The following is an 18,839-nucleotide window of genomic DNA, read 5'->3' as shown; positions in this document are numbered from 1 at the left end:
AACATGAGACGAAATAAATGAAAATAAACATGCTCATTAGTATACAGTCAACTTGCCCTTTCCCTCCAGCACGCTTTATCATAGTCTTGAGTAGTTTGCATAGCCATCTACACTGATGTTGATTAGACATTACTCCGTGAAATGGGTGATGGAAAAACTGAGAATGACTGAGGGGTCAAGGTAACATTCAAATTAAGTAACAATGCATTTTCAAATAAAACCAACTATGCCATGTTTCCAGACATTTGGAAATATTTATTTTAACAAGCGGTACTATAAAACAGAACTTAATATGCTTATCATAGCACTATAAATATTGTTCCATGTATTTTCTTACAAAAAAATGTACAGTTTTAACCTGTAATAGTTTTATTATATAAACCACAGATCACTGAATTATAGGTGTACACTGAAGAACTAAAATGTGAGTGTGAACCAGACATGTAACGTGCACCATGGGATTGCTATTATAAACTCTATGCTGTCCCTAGAATGTCTGTCAACAATGTTCATTTTCCAAAGATGCCCTGTCAACTGCATTCAGACAGTTTAAACACTTTCAACTGAAATACCAGTAATGATATAACCTAAAAGTAGACATTTTATGTCCAACAACAATGACAGAATCGCTTTTGCAGCCTCTAAAACAGCCTTGCCGTATCTTTTAAAGAGCAGCATTACAGGTTTCAAGTTTAATATGGTTGTCAGGTTGCAATAAATGACAATGTCTGATGTCTTGATACAATCTATAGATCAGAGCATATTAGACTGTGACATTTGTGATTTCAGAAGAAAATTAGGAGAAAGCATGGAAATACAGATTCTTACAGTTCAGACTGAGATAGACCACAGTAACAAAGACAAGATACGTGTACACAGACTCATAGGGGATGACAAGGGATGATTTCAAATGACCAATCATGAGGCATACATGGAAATAAAGACACAGGGATGAGTCACAGAAGAGCAGGCCTTCATGCAAGGAGTGTTGTGGCATTAAACACCCCAAGCCCAGCAGAACATTATAATGCCGTTGTGGGTTATCAACTGAAATTTGTCAATGAGAGGCTCTGACACTTTCCTGAATAGATCCTTTTTTTTCTTTTACATAGTTTTTACTCTAGAACCCTTGTGTGTAAAATGTATCTGTTGTGTAGTGTAGTGGTTAGGGCACAGTCACACTAGCACTGTTCTTGTCCATGCTGTAAGAGGGGGATGGGCCTTTGTCAGTGGGGGTCGGTACTGTGCCCGTGGATTGGGGCTGAGTGCTGGGGGAGTGACTGGACGGTTTGGCTGTGGGGTCTGATGTTGGCTCTGCTTCTGGCTCCTGCTGGGATGCTGTGGCTGTGGGGATAGAGAAAGAAGTGTTATGTGAGTACGCGACGACAACAAAAAAACACAAAGAAAAAAGGTGTAATGGAAAGGGTCGAGTCTGCCCATGCAAAACTACCATCAACCTTAACGGCGGACGTGTGTGCGAGTGTGTGTGTGTTTGTTGGTATGTATACCTGTGTTTGTGTGTATACCTGACTGCGTGCAGGACTTCATGTGCTCGGGCCAGTGGGCTTGCTGGCAGGGGTAGTCACAGTAGCTGGTGTTCCAGCAGCAGTAGAAGATGGCCTCCTTCCTGCAGTTGGCACACCATTGCTTCTTCTTGGTCTCGTCTACCGCCTGCTGCTTCTCCACCTCCGTCTGTTTCTTCACCTCCACCACCAGACGCTCGCGCTCCTGCTCCAGGCTCTGCCTCATCTCCGCCATTGTCAGCTCTGCAGGAAATGGGCACACACGCACGCAGTCAAAATCCATACGTGAATACAAACCACAACTTCTTGCCCAATGAACATGCCCAGTGAATGATACTCAAGTATATGAGTGTATGTATTGTGTCAGTGTCCAACATACCCAGGTTGTGCTTCATCTCGGATAGCTCTTGTTGATGGAGCCACTGAAGCTTCTCAATCTCAATCCTCAACCGTCGGATCTGAGGGGGACGCATTCAACAATTATTACAAAGGACTGATACTTTCCTTATTGCTCTGTGCTACGCATTCACGCCTAAGTCTGTAAACAGCAACACTCACCTCTGCAATGGTGTTTCCTGATGTACTCTTGGAAAGGTCATTGTAGATCTCAGTCATTGTACCTTTTATTGTGTCCATAATCTGGAAAGGTCAAGCAGGTGCATGTTAACGTCTACATCATCTGCTCGTGAGACATACCGTGTAACAACTTTGTGGTCAGGTTGGTGTGTTACCTTATTGGTGTACTTGGCTATGTCCGCTGCCGCATCGGCTGAGCCCGTGGGAATCTGGAGGTCTCCTGCCATGAGAGAGGAGGAAGAGGAGGGGCCAGAGGATGTAACCAAGGTAACTGACGAGGTGGAAGTGCTCTGAGGGCCATCTTTCTGCTGCACAGCTGGAAACGTTGAGAGGATAAGACAATAGGAATGAAATCTAAATGCAAGACACCTAACCCCACCCCCCCACCTGGCAACTCCTGATGACCGATCTAGCAAAGTTACAAGGTGAGGTGATTGTATGTGTTGTGTTACCTTTGGCTGTCTGTCTGGTCTGGTAGCGTGTACTGGAGGAGGACTGGAGCTGCTGCGGTGGCTGCAGCTGTTGAGGGCTTCGTGTCGGCGCCTGAACCGGGACTTGGGTCTGGGCCTGTGTCTGGGGCTGGGCCTGGGTCTGGGGCTGGGCCTGGGGCTGGGTCTGGGTCTGGGGCTGGGGGGCTTGCTGGTCCTCCTGCTGCTGCTGCCGTTGCACCTTCTGCATGTGCCATTTCTGAGAGGACGTCTGGAACTTGTTGGTGGGGTTCCACACCACGGCCCTCTGCACCGCCTGAGCCGTTTCTTTGGGCAGCAGGGGGCGCTGTTTCTTCACTGCCGAGGGGGCGGAGGATGACGCGGCTGAGAGGGCAGGGGTGGAGGTGGCGGCAGGGGAGGGGGCGGCGCTGCTGCTGGTAGGGGCCGCGCCGGGCAGGCCAGAGGTCGAAGCGGAGACCAGGGTGAGGGCGGACGTAACGGACGGCTGGCTGGTGTCTTTAAGGTTGGAGGAGGAAGAGGCTTCCAGCGCTGGTGAGGTTGCCACGGTGGTTGCAGAGAGAAATTTGCCTGGGTTTGAAAAGGATCATTCAGTATAATCGTTCAACAGTTAGAGATGATGGTAACATTTTAGCACTAGGTCTCGCATAAGACAAACACACTAGGGCTGTAGGGCTGGATATTGGCAAGGACTCACCATACGATACGTATCACGATACATGGGTCATGATATGATACATATCAAGATACGTTGCAATACGATACAATACATATTGAGATACATTGCGATACTCTACATAATTTACTGAAATTCTTTTAATACAGCTGAAAATACAACTCTATCCCCTGCTCCCTCGAGGTGATCCTGAGGGTGGAGGGAATGTAAGCAGTTTCACCCGGGGGCCAGAAAGGTGGCTGCAAAAATTCTTCCCTCTATCTATTCCCTGTCTTGTTCTGTATACTTTTCTTGAGCACTTTTTTTTTTACTGTATCGATACTGTACCGTGGAAAATCAATACATTATCGCTGTGAAAAAATATTGTGATTTATTGTGTATCGAATTTTATTGCACAGCCCTAAAACACACAGAAAAAGTCTCCTCACCTTCAGTCTTGTTTCCAACAGGCTCTTTGAGAGCTTTGGTGACCGCTGCTCCCAGCTCTCTCCTGGGCCTCTTGCGTTCACGGCCCCCCTGGTCATCCCCAAGGTCGATCACTAGTTCTCTCTCAGAGTCCGAGTCCTGGTCTGGGTTGGTCTGGGCAGAGGGGGCCCCTGACCTCCTCTCCTCTGGGGCTTTTGGCTTGTCTACAGGGGGCTGAGACTGGGGTGTCGTGGGATTGTCCTGGGCATCTATCTCTGTGGCTTTTCCCTGCTTGTCTTTGAGCAGAGCTTCAGGGGATGGTTCCTCCTCCTTGTCCTCTACCTGCGCGCCTGCTTTGGGCCTCTTCCTCTCCATCTTGTCCTTGTCGTCATGGACGGAGCTCTTTGGCCGGTGGTCCTCTTCGCTGAGGTACTCGCTGTCACTCGAGTCGGACTTGTCAGAGTCCTCAGAGTCGCTGTGGTCCACGCCCTTATACACATCCTCAGAGATCTCGTCTATACCTGGACAGAGATATGATGGTGATCAGGATCAGAAAAATAGAAGTTGTGCCATTACAAGAGCTGATTTCACATACACATACGACTCAAAGAAGCTAGAGTTGTCCACAATCCTGGACTATACATCTGTAGCACAGTCAACTAGGAGAGGGTAGTGTGAGTGTCTGTACCAAGCTGGGCTTTGCAGCTCTCAATGGTCTTGTCCAGGCTCCTGATGGTTCTCTTTGGGGTGGCAAGGAGTACCGGCGCCCCCTGTTGTTGCTGCTGCTGCTGCTGCTGCTGTACGGTCTCGCTCAGTTCCTTCAGGTCCATCTCAGCCTTCACACGATCTGAGAGGGGGAGAGCAGAACCGGGTCAGCCGCTATGACTCTACTCAACACACAACAGAACACAACCAGAACAAGACATAAATATTGTATTTTTTTCCCCAATGCTGAAATGCCAAATTTCCCCCCTGGGGGGGATCAATAAAGTCTCATCTTATTAGCTTCTTCTAACCCCGGACCTTATAGGAGTGAGAGTGAGCAGGACTCACCCAGGTTGAGGTTGAGGATGCTCCCGGTGCCTGCGCTCCTCTCCTGCTTGGGCACCAGCCCCTGGGGGGCAAAGGGCTTGGGGCTACCCGTCATGCTGCCTGCATGGCCCATCTTCACTGAGGCAGGGGACGCTTGGGTCAGAACAGACAGTGAAAGATTAAAGAGTTACTCAAGCGGATGCAATAGTCAAAATGCTGTGAAGGTAAGTACAATTTATTTCACTTATAGATGTGTGCTTAGACTATGTAGTGTGTGTTAATGTAACGTTCCTATCTGTAGCACAATGACCATGTCAGCCCCAGTATAACAGCCTGATGGCGGTGCTAGTTACCAGTGTAGTCCATGGACTCTTCCCCAGCGCTGTAGTGTAAAGGGAGACTCCTGGGCCCTCTCTCCAGCCCGTCCTGCTCGACGTCTGACCCCGTGTGCACGGACGAGTTGGTGCTCATGGGAGAGCGAGGCATGTCCGTCAGAGAGACCCTCCGCCCCATCCCACCGGACAGGGAACTCTTGCCCAGGACCATCTTGGGGGACGCGGTCATGTCGAAGTTGAAGCGGATCTTGTCCGGCTTCTCCGCCTTCACAGTGCCGGCGCCGGGATTGGCCGGATCCAGCAGCATCTGCAGTTGGTTGTTGGGCGTGAAGGGGGTGCGGAAGGGGGCGTAGTTGAACACCCCAAACTTCTTGCGGATGTTCTCCACGTAGACCTCCATCTCCTGCATGGCGCTGTTGAAAATGCTCTTGGTCTTCTTCACAGAGAAGGGGATCTCCTTGGACATGAGGTAGCAGTTGTTAATTGGAACCCAGGCCCTGTGGAGGAGAAGATGAGACTGACAGGTTTGGATGTGCAGAAACAAGGAGTCAGAGGCTTTGATGAGACAATCCAGGCCTGACGGGCCACTCTCATCCTCAACTTCCATCCACCAGCAAGGCTCACCTGTCATGCTGACCAAAAAAGCGGGCGTCCACCTGTCCATCCTTCTCCCGCAGTGCCTTGGCTGGCCAGAAGGGAAAGCCCTTCAGCTTGGCCCATACCAGGGGGTGGGGTTGACTCTAAGAAGGGGGGGGGGGGGGTGCCAAGAATGTCAAGTCATGCCACATAGCCACATAAACACATGTTGTGTTTATATGCAAACATTCACAGCTTGTATAGCAACATACCCCCTTAAGGAGAAGTGGGCATTAGAACGAGGAAAGCTTGAAATAGATGTTCAGGCCTACATCCTATCCAAAGAGATGATAAGGTACTTGTCTTACACATGGCTCACAAAACCAGTTGTCCCTCTTTTGGCATGAGGACAGGTAGCACTCCGGACACACCTCAATTTCATTCATCTGAAACCATGGGAGGCAGCAAACCACATGTTAGTATGACACCACATCTGCGTCTGCACCTGGCTGGCATCTCTGTGGACTGTGACTGTGGACTGACACTCACCTCATGTTCACAGATCTTGACAATGACTTTTGCTGTTGCTGTGAGTTTGTGATTACCTGGAAGATAACCAAACTGAATGTCAAAACATGAGTGAAAAAAACAACATAGTCCATCTCCAGAGCCTGGAGGCATGCCTGCAGAGCTAGTTGGGGGCGTGCGTTTGTGATCTACCTCCATTATAGATGATGCAGTTGTGCAAGATCCATTTCATGTCGGCCAAGAAGGCTTCGGTGCAGCCATACATCTTCTTTTTTATATTCTACAAAGAAAGAAGAGCAAAGAATGAAAAGGTTTTGGTCACAATCTGGAGCAAGACATTGACAAACTCAATATAATCAGAATTTGTTTTATTGCCATTGTAGTTCTTCAACATGAAATTTGTTTTTGGGCATGGTGCATAACACGGAGACAACATTGGATAGGGTGCATGGACGAGACAGGACAGTGCAAGGAGCAAATTTAAAATACTAGTGCAAAATAAGATAAGATAAAAAGCAATATACAAGGTGTAGTGCGGTCACTGTGTACAGTGTATAATGTGTATGTGGTGTTTAGTTCCCATTTGAGGTCCCGGGAGATGACGGTGCCCAAGAAGTGGAAGGAGTCCACAGTGGCGACCGGGGAGCCATTCAGGGTGATGGGGGGAGGGCTGATTTCTTCCTGAAGTCCACAAACATCTCCACTGTCTTAAGAGTGTTGAGTTGAGCTCCAGGTTGTTTTGGCCAATCTATAGTTTAGGCATAACCCTAAAGCATAGGGTATTCCATGTCTTGTTGGTGCTCACCTTCTCTAGGGTGCAGAGGTCCATGGCGTGGAAGATGTACTCTGCATAGTCTGGGTGTTGCTCCAGAGACACGGGCTTCTGGAAGGGCTCCGTCTGCTCAGAGAAGAGACAGTTAGAGAGGCCTCTGGCACGGTTGCTCACACAGTAGAAACCCAATCAAGCTGCAAGTTCAAAGAACCCTGTTCATGATCCATTCCAGACACCTATAGGTTCAAATCCTGAGTGTATAATCACTGAACCCCACACTCTTGATCTAGCTCACAGTGGAGACCCACCCCAGGTTGACCGACTCACCCCAGGCTGTTTCATCTTCTGGAGGGCAAACTTGAGCAGGTAGGAGAGCTGTTCAATCGTCAGCATCGTCATGGCTTTGCTCTGAGTCTCGATGCACTCAGCGACAGTAATTTTCTGTGAGAGGGAGAAACAAAGGCAGTGCGGCTTGAAACAACAAAACCAAAGAACTCTACCCGGCACAGGTTCTGAGACAATTACACAATGCTAGTCACTCTGGACAAAAGCATTACATACATCTATTATCTACCTATAATGCCACAAACCTCTGCATTGTCTGTCTGCTGCATGATTATCTCGAGAACCAGGCACCATTTGGCAGGTGTATTGCTCAGGACCCACGGAAGTGCAGTGTGGACTGTGAAATTGTTTGGATCAGTGGTTTTCGAGAAAGCTGCAAAATCCACCAGTTTCAGCCTGTTCCGAACACAGGCACTAGGACCCAGAGCGGTTCTCGAGAAAGCTGTTTTGAAGTGGCTAGCTAATGGTAGCTAAGCAGCTAAGCTAGCTACCGCCGATTACAAAAACTGTGTTTATATGTGTATTTGCTATATTGTGGGGAAACCTGGGTAACGGACATTATATAGATATTATATTAACTTGGTATGAATGTTTATTTTCAGGAATAGGTTCAGAATGTGGCTGTAAGTATACAAATAGCAAATTGCGCTTATGCTAAAACAAAGCTAGCCAGCTGTCTGTGAGGCCTGGCATATACAGTTTTGCGTTTGTAAATGTGCTCTGAGAATCTGCTATGAGTTCAGAGTGCTCTGGTTTCAATGTCATAAAGCGATATTAAATCAATTAATTTAATTTATGAATGGTCAGTTCACTCGGACAAAGCCCCTTTTCAGTCAGAGCACCCAGTGTGCGCTCGGAGTGCTCCCAGAGCACAGTGCTCTGAATTTTCGTACGGCGATGCTCAGAGCGCTCTGAATTTACGAACGACCCCGGTGGCGCTCCAAGTGCATTAAACAGTATGTGACTACTGCACATGCGTAACTCGCAATGCATGCTGGGGACTGGAGTCCTAATGTTAGAATATGTTTGATATACATTACAAACGAATGTGGTAGTGAGTGAAAGGGGAGTTGTTTCGAGTAGCCTATTGTGTAAATTAATTTTATATATTGCTTTTAAGAAAAATAAAATAATACATACACATACACAATGCATGCACTGAACGGTGACGCTCAGTGTCGGGTGTGATGTTGTTTGTATGGGCACACACAGTGTCAGGTGTGATGTTGTTTGTACGGGCACACGCAGAACGGGGCATGGGCCCCAACGGGCACTGCACTAGTTGTCCAAAAGCTGCAAAAAGACAAGCCTCTTTATGTTGACCCATCACCAACACACCACCTAACAGCCCGCAGTGCAAGCAGTTAAAGCTTGTATTAAGCTCAATAAAGCGAGAAAGGTCCCTTAACGCTCCCACACACACAAACACAAGTGCGTACTGCTTCCACCTACACACCCACACACGAGCGAGTACCTCACACTCTGGACAGAACCAGTCGCCCTCGGGCTCGGCTGGCAGTTTGAGGCACTTGGCGTGGTACACCCTGGGGCAGAGCTCACAGCAGAGCACCTGGCCCTCGCGGTGACACAGCCAGCAGTAGAAGTCGTTCCTGCCGTCCTGCGGTACAACATCAACAGGGTCTGTGGTGAGTGCTGGCTGCTTCACATAGTAAAAGGGACCATGTCTTAGCTCTGACTGAAATGCAGGCAAGAGAAACAAGGGGGCGGGTTTCAAAACACACGCAGAAACAAACACAAAAGGTGCAGTGCAACAGAAACAGAGAATCACACCGTGGCTGTAGGCAGGGTAAGCAGTACCTAAGGCAAAATAAAGCAAAGACAAGACTGGTCTGGTGAGTAGTGGTTATAACAGCATTGTTCTTAAACTGTGCCCGAGGTCTATGTATCTATCTATCTACATCAGTTGAATAGAAGGTGACCTCTTGACTCTTGATGATCATATGATTGGTAACTTTCCCCACAACAAGTCTTGTGTTCCATCATTCTTGACATCTGACCAAACCAATCAGCCAATCAGTTACCAAGACACAGATCATGTGACTTGTTCATCTGTCAGTGGAACAGATCGCAACTAATTGGTGGTGGGGAGGATTTCATGTCATGCCATCAAGTGGTACAAAGCACAACATATGGGAATCAATGGGCAAATTACAGCAAGCACGATATACTATGCGTTACTGTCCACTATATGATATTTGAAAGGTGATTAACTGGGGGAAAGACCATTATCATTATCCATCATCAAAGCATGTTCATTGTCTATAATCAACATACAACAGACAATAGACAAAACAAAGAACACTGATATATTCTAATAGATAATTGCATCTAGGGGTCATGCTGTATCTCTGATTTGATCCTCTGGGCACAATAAGTAGTATCTCATGTCTTATTGGTAACACACACAGTCACAGTCACACAGACACACAGACACACACACACACACACACACACACACACACACACACACACACATACACACACACACACACACACACACACACACACACAGGCCTGGGCCTTACCTGGTCTTTGCTGTTGCTGTTGACCGCCCCCGGTTTCTTCTTCTTTTTCAGGGGGCTGGGGGAGGTTTCTGAGGGGGAGTGTCCGTTGGAAGAGTGGGTGGGGCTGGACATCTTCCTCTTCTGTGTGGCCAGCGGCCGCTCTGCTGACCCGGGGTCAGAGACTGGCATGGGAACAGGGGCAAGTCAGGGAGGGAGAAAGCACAGAGCGTAGGGGAGGGGAGGTGAAAACACAAAGGACTGTCAAGACTAGCCTCGCGAGACCATCCTGATCTAGCGAGCTCACATTCAGTTTCACTCCGCAGATCAGTCTGCCCCATCTCCAATAATTATTGAGTACTTGCATTGACAGACTAACTCCTTCAGCCAATCAACGTAACAAAACGTTTACAAATCCAGTTGGAATAAGTGGGGTGGCATGTAGCTCAGGTGGTAGAGCGTCCGACTGGGGATCGTAAGATCCCTAGTTCAATCCCAGCTCCCAGCATTGTGCTGAAGTGTCCTTGAGTAAGACACTGAAACCCAAAAGGGGTCCCTGACCAAGACCTGGACTGAGCACTCCCAATCGACTGTTTTACCACGGGAACCAGTCAGTGGCTGCGTTCTACTGGGGGGCAGGACAGCAGTCAGAACACAATCCCTGATCGGCCCGGTCAAAACGTAACCAGAGAATAATCGTTCGAGATAGGCGGAATTCCAGACTGATCTGTAGAGGCAAAATTAAAGCGAGCTTGTGAGATCAGGATGGCCTCACAAGGCTACATCAAGACTCCAGGAGACTCGTGTGCGCAGCCCATTTATATTGATAAACAACATTCACATGGATCAGACCGGTTCTGATCCACGTAATGATACAATGGCTTCTCTGTTTTAGATCAGAGAGATCCACTACAAATGACAAATAGTTACAGGGTCATATCATTAATAAAGTCCTTGGTAATATAAAAAAAATATCTGAATATCTGGGGCCTTGGTCTTACCTTTGGATCGCATGGACACATCCATCCCCTCCACCACATCCGACTCAGTCTTTATCTCCTCCTCAGCCAGACTGCAGCGCAGGGAAGACGAGACAGATAGAGAGACAGAGAGAAAGAGAGAGAGAGAGTCACCAACGGTGTTCACCAAACAGATCCTCCACACAGTAAACAAGTGAAACAGCACCTCAGGCAGTCCCACAGGACCCAGAGTTCCCCCAGGTTCACAGAGCACATCTCATCCTGGCTGCGACCGGGTGCCTGCTTTACTACTGCTTCACTAAGTAACAGGGGCCTGCATATCAGGTGCCAATTCAAAAATGCATTCTATTTTGTAACCATAGTCCAAGTCTTCCAATGTATTGCATGCTTATGTTCCACTGACTGTCAGTGGAGATAGTTTCCATGGCAACAAGTTAATTTTATTCAGCAGGCACAACTTGTGCTTCGCAACAAGTAAGCCATTTAACCATCTAACCGAAATGACTCAGCCCTGTTCTCCAGGTGAGAGAGATGTGGAAAGAGTTCCAGTCTCCACGTCTAATGATAGAAGAACATGAACAAGATTTTACATGTCTAGCTGAGTACCTGAATGAGGATTATGAGGATTATGGAAGGAGGATTATGAGGAAGTACCTGATTGATAATTGACACTGTATCGACAAGCAATGACAAGAATTCCAATGTACATGTGCTTGTTACAAATGGCAAATAAACTTTCAATTATATTCTACATAATTTGTCCATCTACAACTGATCTTAACCTTCAAGCAAATTAAGCAGAAAAACAATGTGTCTCCACTAAGAAAATATTTTGAACCATGCTTAGACCCACTTCATACAAAGGCATAGGCTACAAAGAGTTATCATCTGTGGCTCACAAAAAAATACATCTCAGTCCAACATAAGCAACTGTACGGAGAGGAGGTACCTCAGGGGCCACTCAAAACACTGTTCTAAACAACAGGGGTCCCCAAAGGCTCCATGGCCTATTCCTGGTAACCCATAGCACCAGAAACGTCAAGGAGGCCACCTTGGGTCTGGCTACAGGCTTCAACCTGTGACCAAGGACGAGAATCGTAGAATATCATCTAAACAAATAAAATATTCATGGCAAATACATTCAACTAGTATCGGTATCAAACAATAATACATGTTACAGCCATAAAGGGGGGGGGGGGGGGGTCCCACTCCCAAATCCTACACCCAACTCAAAGCCCTGCTTTTTTGTGTCTCTGGTTCCGCTCTCATCTCATTTCCTCTGAGGGGAGAAGGGAGGGAAAGAAAGCAGGGATCCTTGGTGATGAATGGGTTTCTTTGAGAGCTCAGCCCCTTCTTTGTCAGAGCCATGGAGTGCCTCGTTCCAGGGATGTCGCCCCATTCATCCCGGGCTCTCAGAGCCTCCCAAGGACCCAGGACAGGTCACAAACTCCGGCCTCCGGACTTCTGGACCCAGCCCGGTCAGGGGCCTGGATGTGCGGCTAATACCACAGAGGTCAACCAAATTAGCGGTGGGGTTTTCAAAAGTTCAATGTGTTTTCTCAACAAAACGGTACACAGGACTTCAAATAAGTCTTGGAGGAGGAGCAACAACATTACAAACACAGTTGACAATCGCATTGTAGATTGATCAGAAAGAGAAACTGACAAAGCGGAGACATAAGAGAACAATACCTTAGATGTGAGGAGCTTTCTGAAAGCAACTAGAGCCCGGCCGACCGCCACAGCAAAAGGTGCCATTAGGCCTTATCAAACTGACTCAACCAATAAACCTGCACCTATTAACACACAGTAAACCTTGGAGTCCCATTCATCACAGCCAGCCTGGGACATTGATCAACCAAACAGAGCCTATTGCTTAACAATGCCCACAAAGGAACAGTCTCCTGTGACAATCACCATGCTTACGTTTAGCTGCATACTTTCTTTGTATTCTTAATATAAAACCTGATCAACCGCACAAACTACTCCTGTTATCCATAACTATTCCTGTCACCTGGATAAGAGAGAGAAGAGGCCAAACTAGATCATATAAAAAGCAAATCCAGCAGTGCACGGGTGTCATGTTTCAACACGCTCACAGACCAACCCCTCCAGGGCCTTCCTGTTCCGGACTGAGAGAACAAGTGAGGCCCACATGAAACGGCGCTGACGTTCGCCAAATCTCTCTGCTACGTGTTCTAGAGCACTGAGAAGAGAAGACTGGCTGTGGCCGGCCCAGGACCTGAAAACAGGATCCCGCTCTCTGTTCACTTCAAACACAGGCCTACAGTGAAACAACAGTCAGCTAATCACCACCTGATCCTGAAACCTCTGGTTAAGAAGAAGAGTAAATGGTATTTTCCCCAAAAATGCATTTCCTGACCGGGAGCTGTGCATTCCTTGAAATTGACAGAATTGTACAAAGACAGCTTGCAAAAATGTATATCCTCAGCAGGCTTTAAGTACATCCCAAAATAAACACATAATTCAGCAGGAAAACGCTGACAACATGCCACTGTGCAAGGCATACCTGATATACAAAAATCAACACTGTCTGTGTGCCTGGAGATTCATTCCACTGCTGTGAGAGACGAGCAGGGCTTTCTCATCAAAGAAAATGGAGGCCACAGCTTGCTCCCCTCCCCCCCTCTTCCCCATCCCCCACAGCCAGGCCCGGGCTCACTGGCACATCCACGCAGGACAACCTGGAGATCAGTGGAGATTACAGTTCAACATCCAGACACCAAAACACAGCCGAGCCGAGCCAAACCGACGTCACTCCTGAGCACAGGAGGGGACACGTAAAAGGAGAGAGGAGAGGGAGAGACCGAGAAGATACGCGGCTATGTGAGATCAGTCTTATCTGTGCTTTACCCCGTCACATATTCACTGTGTGCACGGCAGCTGAAGAATAATTGGGCTTCATTTGAGAGAGGGTTACAGACATTTGTGAAAATAAATACAGATGCTGGTAAAGCCGTCCCCTCTATGACGAGCTGTGGCAGTTGGGAGCACCTTCAGCCACAGGCTCATCCCACCTAGGTGTAAAACAGAACGGTTCAGGCTCTCCTTTGTGCCATCAGCCACCACTCTGTAACGGTGCCTGGGTGTTCCTGTGTGTTGTGGATGTGTGCATGTATGCATGAGTATTATTATACATATTTATGTAGACCGTATGTATATATGCATGTATATATTCTATATTTTATGCATACTGTACGTATATATTTCTTGCCATTTTATCCATCTATCTATCTATCTATCTATCTATCTATCTATCTATCTTCTCCAGCAACACAAGAAGACAGGAGCCCCACATAAGGGCTCAGAAGGGAATTGTTTTGTTTTTCCTGTATGATTGAGTAGTGATGTTGAGGATTGTTTCGTATGAGTGAGCTGGCGATGTCCTTGACTACAAGGAAGGCCAATCGATCTGGTTGTTGGGGAAACAACCCAGACAACCACCTCATCACACTGCTGCAGCAGCCCCTGAACTCCAGAGAGAACACTGGCTCTGTGGAAAATGGGCAGGCAGAAACACACAGACACACTCACACAGACACACCCTTACAAAGTGCATGCACACACAGATTATGCAGACATACACAGAGAAGCCAGATACATTCATATTACTACTGTTAGTTTTTTGCTTCTTTTCTATCCACTCTTGGACTTATCTGGAATTGATATTTGCCGACATTTTCACATTCTATAATAATATTTTTTATATGATAAAATCCATTATCAACATGAGACATTTTTCTGTTTAACACTTTCTTCAACAGATAACTGTTATATAGCATACCTTGTATTAACACACAAAATATGTATGACAATCCTTCAGTCTGGATTTGACACAGAACTTGAAAGGATAAAACAAAGATGGCTGTGGAATTTTCCAGAAGGCCCTGCTGCTCTCACTGCAATTGTCAATCTTTAACCTCAGCTGCCGTTGCCATTGGCTGGAAGGTCTGCAGGGTGCAACACGATTGGTCGGCTAAGCTATGGCACAAGGATCGCTGTGTGCAAGCTTCCCTTTTCCTCTGAAAAGCATTTCTGCTGCAATGCAGACATTTGCCCTGCATTAAAACAGTAATAATTGTTATAGCCTCTATGTTTAGACATGTTAAGGGCATGACTTAATAGACCAGAGATAGTTTGAAGAGCTTTTTAGAGAGCAGAAATCACTGGCAAGGCAAACTGTCAACCCTGTCCTGGTGTCTGGTTTACATGCTACATCGCCTCAGCTAACCCACACAGATCGAGGTGATTGCCTAAAGATAATCTGTCACCACATTACTAACATTACCAAGCTCACGTGTAAGCACACTTTCATATACCAACTTCATCAGCATTGCTCAAATCCAACTAGCACTTTGTGGCTTATTCAGTTGTAGTGGTGTGTCGATTGTGAGAGATTTGGTTAACCACAGCAAATGAGGATTCGTTGTCATGCATGTAAGGTTAGATTATTAATTGAGTTTGCATATTTGTGCAGTGTACAAGTGATCCATATATTTGTGGCATAGTCACCCCCCCCCCCCTTTCTCACCCCAAAATGCTGTTTCTCTTATCCAAGTAGGCCAGACCATGAAATGTGTTTCTCTTGGCCAAAGTATGTAAAAAACACCTCCAAATGAAGTAGCAGATCAATGGTGGTTTTGTCTAAGCTGCATCTAAAAATAGGTGAGGCCCTGAGCAGCACACGCAGGCAGGGAGAAAACAGGCACTCACCGATTCGAAAAACACCTTTCTCCTGCATATCAAACACAACACTATTTAAAAGCAAAACAAAACATCAGACTACTTCTCTCTCTGTAGCAGGTCTGGATGGTAGGGAACCAACCTGAGTTTCCCCCTGAGGAGCCGCCATGAACACAAAATGGCCGCTGTTTGTGCAGTAGAGTGCAGAGGAAGCACTTTCACAGAGAAGAGTACCATACAGTCACTGTAGCACCACCGCAAGGCCCCGGGCTGTAAACTGAGATCCAAATACCAGGTGCCTCCTTATCCCTACTGTAGCAAGACCGTGAACAGGGAGAGGGTTCAAATGGGACACTGAAAGCTAGGAATCCTCCTCAGACAATCTCTTTCACAGCTGAGTCAAGTGTCATTAAAAGAACTCAGAAGGCTCCGTTTATTATGTGGAGGCTAGAGCAGAATTCAGAACTCCAATATAAAACATGCAGAAACAGAACAGATTGCTCTCCTGTCCCTGACCAGGACTTGGACATGAGCGCTTGGACTTGGTCAACGGGCGCCGCTGATGAGGGCTGCCCACTGCTTCTGGCTGCCCCTGGAGGAGGACAGCTTTTGATGGGATAAATGCAGAGGACAAATTTCATCGGCAACCACTACTGCATGTGTGTGTGTGTTCTCAGTGTTGCCGCCCATTGCACGTGTGTGTGTTTGCATCAGCAGTATGACGATAAATAACCACATTTCAGACTTTCTATGTTTGTGACTCTCTGGCAACATACACCAGTTATGCTTCGTTTCACATCAGTTGGAGGAGCAATCGAATAAAACTGAAGAAAAAAATTCCTGATGCACTCACATCTTCACTGTATTATTCCCCCTCCTCCCTACGTGACAGCCCTCCTGTAGGACAGTACATGATCAGTTATCACTATCTTCTTCTCCCTAAAGACCCCCCATAGTCCTCCTAGCAGGCACATCTGTTGCCCCTGCATCCATTCTCTGGCCTGGCATGACACAAGACCACAACAACAGAGGCAATCTGCTTACAAAAGATAAATAACAACCTCATTCTCGCTCTTCTGTACCGCCCATCCCCCCACCTTCTCTGGCATCTCATATAGCCAGGCCAGCTAGGGAGAGAGGAGATGTGACCACCCTTTTATGTCTCACTCTTTGACAGTAGAAAAAAAAGAGATATATATTTGCTATGGCCCACCCTGCCCTGGTGCATGCCAGCCTGGCTGTCTGGGGCACCCTTGTGACCTGCTACACAGACAGAGAGCAGGGGTGAGAGTCCTTACCCAACCCCCCACCTCAGCTCTGTGGAGCTGAGGCCTTGCGAGGCCTCCCCCTCCCCCCACCCCCAGCTTCCTGGGGGAAACCAACTGTGATTTCATGTATTCACATTTATATTCAACAATCAACAGTCACAGCAACAACAAGAAGGAGGGAATGTTGTAATTACAGTTTATATAAAGAGACATGGCTTACCTCTGTGGATGCATGGCTGCCTGACACACTGTTATGTCAACACTTATAAAACATGGAGGACACTCTCAGCCCTCAGCAGAGGAAGGCTCCGCTCTTCAGGCAAGGCGATCAGGCCCTCTGATGTTAGCCAATCCCTGACTGGTCCCTTTCTTACAGGCAGAATGTAAGGCTGCATACGATTGGCCGAAATGTTTCCTGAGTAATTATCTTTGTTCAGCGAAGGCAGGGGCAGCTCTGAGTGCGAGAGAGACAGTGGAGAGAAAAAAGACAGTGAGGTAGGCCCAAATCACAAAATAACATATTAAATAGCATTTCCTTGGCTTAAAGAGCCCACAGAACAATATCATACAGTTACCCAAAGCTGCATCTGGTGTGAGATTTGTTATTTTCAAGGATTACGGGGTAGAAAAGGCACCATGTAGAAACTGAAAAATAGGACAGGGCTGCTCTGCTCTAGCCTCCATTTTTTTTGTGGAGAGGACCTTTGTCTAAACCCCTCCCTCCTTCTCAACTGTCTACCAGAAGAGAGAGGGAGCGAGAGAGAAAGAGAGAGAGAGAAAGAGAGAGAGGGGGCATAAAGTTGCTCCCAGAAGTAAAAACAACAGTTATAAAATAATGCTCACGGGGTGTAGGCCTGTCAAGCTGTCCCTGTAAATCAGTTGGATTATAATTAAATGTAATACTACTTGATATCAAATACATTATTTATCATAAGACAGACATACAAACCGGTCAAGCTACTTACAAAAAACTAGTCATATTACAAACCATATCTATAACCAATCAGCTATCAATATAGAATCAGAATCCGTTTTATTGCCAAGTAGGCTAGTTTTTACATGTACTAAGAATTTGTTCTGGTCAGTTGGTGCATAACACTGATGGGTAGACAACATTAGACAGGGTGCAGGGACTAGACGGGACAGTGTAAAATACAAAATGGTGTGTGTGTACAATGTGTTAATGTGTGTGCAATGTTTTTTATATACACACTGTGTCAATGTGTGTGCCGTTGTGATGTGTGTCTGCCTACAGTAGGCCTACAGTCAGAGCAGGGGTCATGTGCAAGTAGTGAAAAAGGCTTTAGGTCTATTTGGAAGCTTGCGGTCAAATGTATTGAAACATAAATATCGTAATGCTTTGTATCTGGTGTCTGGCTCAGCTGTGATCAGTGAAACTGTCATTAATAATTCACAATAGCTGGATAACAGCCCCTGTCTGTTACTGTTGGCCCCAATATAAGGTTTGTGATCTGATAGGCCTGGGTTTGAATACTCATACATAAATACTATTACAGTTCATGGTAGCCAAGACTATCTTATGGCACCATTCATTCTGTACAGTCCATATTAACATTACCAAAAATGCTACATGTAAATATAGCAGAACAAAGATATCCATACAAAGATGCAGCGTTATGAATACTGTAGAACTGGGGCCTAAAATGCAGAAGGCAGTGCTCTCTTATTGTACAAATAAATACAGTGCTGCCCTCTAGTGGATAAAAACAGTAGCCGTACTTCAGTTTTAAATTGTACCTTGGGTAAATCAATGGAGGCTGAGTTTGTTGAGGAAAATCCCAAGTCTTGTTGAAGTGTTGATGGAAACACTGGTTCAGTCAGGCGTCAAGATCTCAGTGGCTAGGTCCATTTAGCCAGCTAACGTTAGCTAGTTATCTGGCAGGTTTTCACATTGACAGCTATTTTTATAGCTAGCTAGCTATAAAAATACTGAAGCTAGCTAGCTAGCTAGATGAAAAGGAGTAGCTGGCTAGTTATATAGCCTTTCTTTCGCGTAGCGTACACAATCAGTGGCTACCATAAAACATTTTCGCTCACGGCCTGTAAAGAATAACGTGGAACGATTGACTGGCCACCAGTGCTACTTTGTTTAAAATTATTAAAAAATAACGGCTCTGTTGTGTTTGGAAT

At 46.5% G+C, this 18,839-nt stretch overlaps 1 protein-coding gene across 4 annotated transcripts; it reads right to left on the bottom strand.

The window, feature by feature from the left end:
* Positions 1-35: 35 nt before the first annotated feature.
* LOC311314920 (MYND-type zinc finger-containing chromatin reader ZMYND8-like) lies at positions 36-18,580 on the bottom strand. Of its 4 annotated transcripts, none has more exons than XM_084445453.1 (21): positions 18,447-18,580; positions 16,909-17,142; positions 10,738-10,808; positions 9,761-9,921; positions 8,689-8,910; positions 7,197-7,310; positions 6,903-6,995; positions 6,290-6,377; positions 6,119-6,174; positions 5,938-6,015; positions 5,618-5,733; positions 5,012-5,490; positions 4,680-4,811; positions 4,315-4,473; positions 3,650-4,147; positions 2,552-3,115; positions 2,255-2,415; positions 2,082-2,162; positions 1,903-1,981; positions 1,509-1,766; positions 36-1,344 (listed from the first exon to the last, which is right to left on the bottom strand). In XM_084445453.1, the coding sequence occupies exons 2-21, from the start codon at positions 16,920-16,922 to the stop codon at positions 1,166-1,168; spliced, it is 3,603 nt and encodes a 1,200-aa protein (XP_084301579.1). In that variant the 5' UTR covers positions 16,923-17,142; positions 18,447-18,580; the 3' UTR covers positions 36-1,165. The 4 variants fall into 4 exon arrangements, with proteins under 4 accessions (XP_084301579.1, XP_084301578.1, XP_084301580.1 ...); XM_084445452.1 differs by lacking the exon at positions 18,447-18,580 and adding an exon at positions 17,264-17,367; XM_084445454.1 differs by lacking the exon at positions 18,447-18,580 and adding an exon at positions 17,264-17,367 and having other exon boundaries at positions 1,527-1,766.
* Positions 18,581-18,839: the final 259 nt, after the last annotated feature.

Source organism: Borostomias antarcticus (genome assembly GCF_949987555.1).
Source record: "Borostomias antarcticus genome assembly, chromosome: 11".
NCBI classification, from domain to species: domain Eukaryota; kingdom Metazoa; phylum Chordata; class Actinopteri; order Stomiiformes; family Stomiidae; genus Borostomias; species Borostomias antarcticus.
The sequence above is the reverse complement of the archived record's forward strand: the minus strand, read 5'-3'. Positions and strand labels throughout refer to the sequence as shown.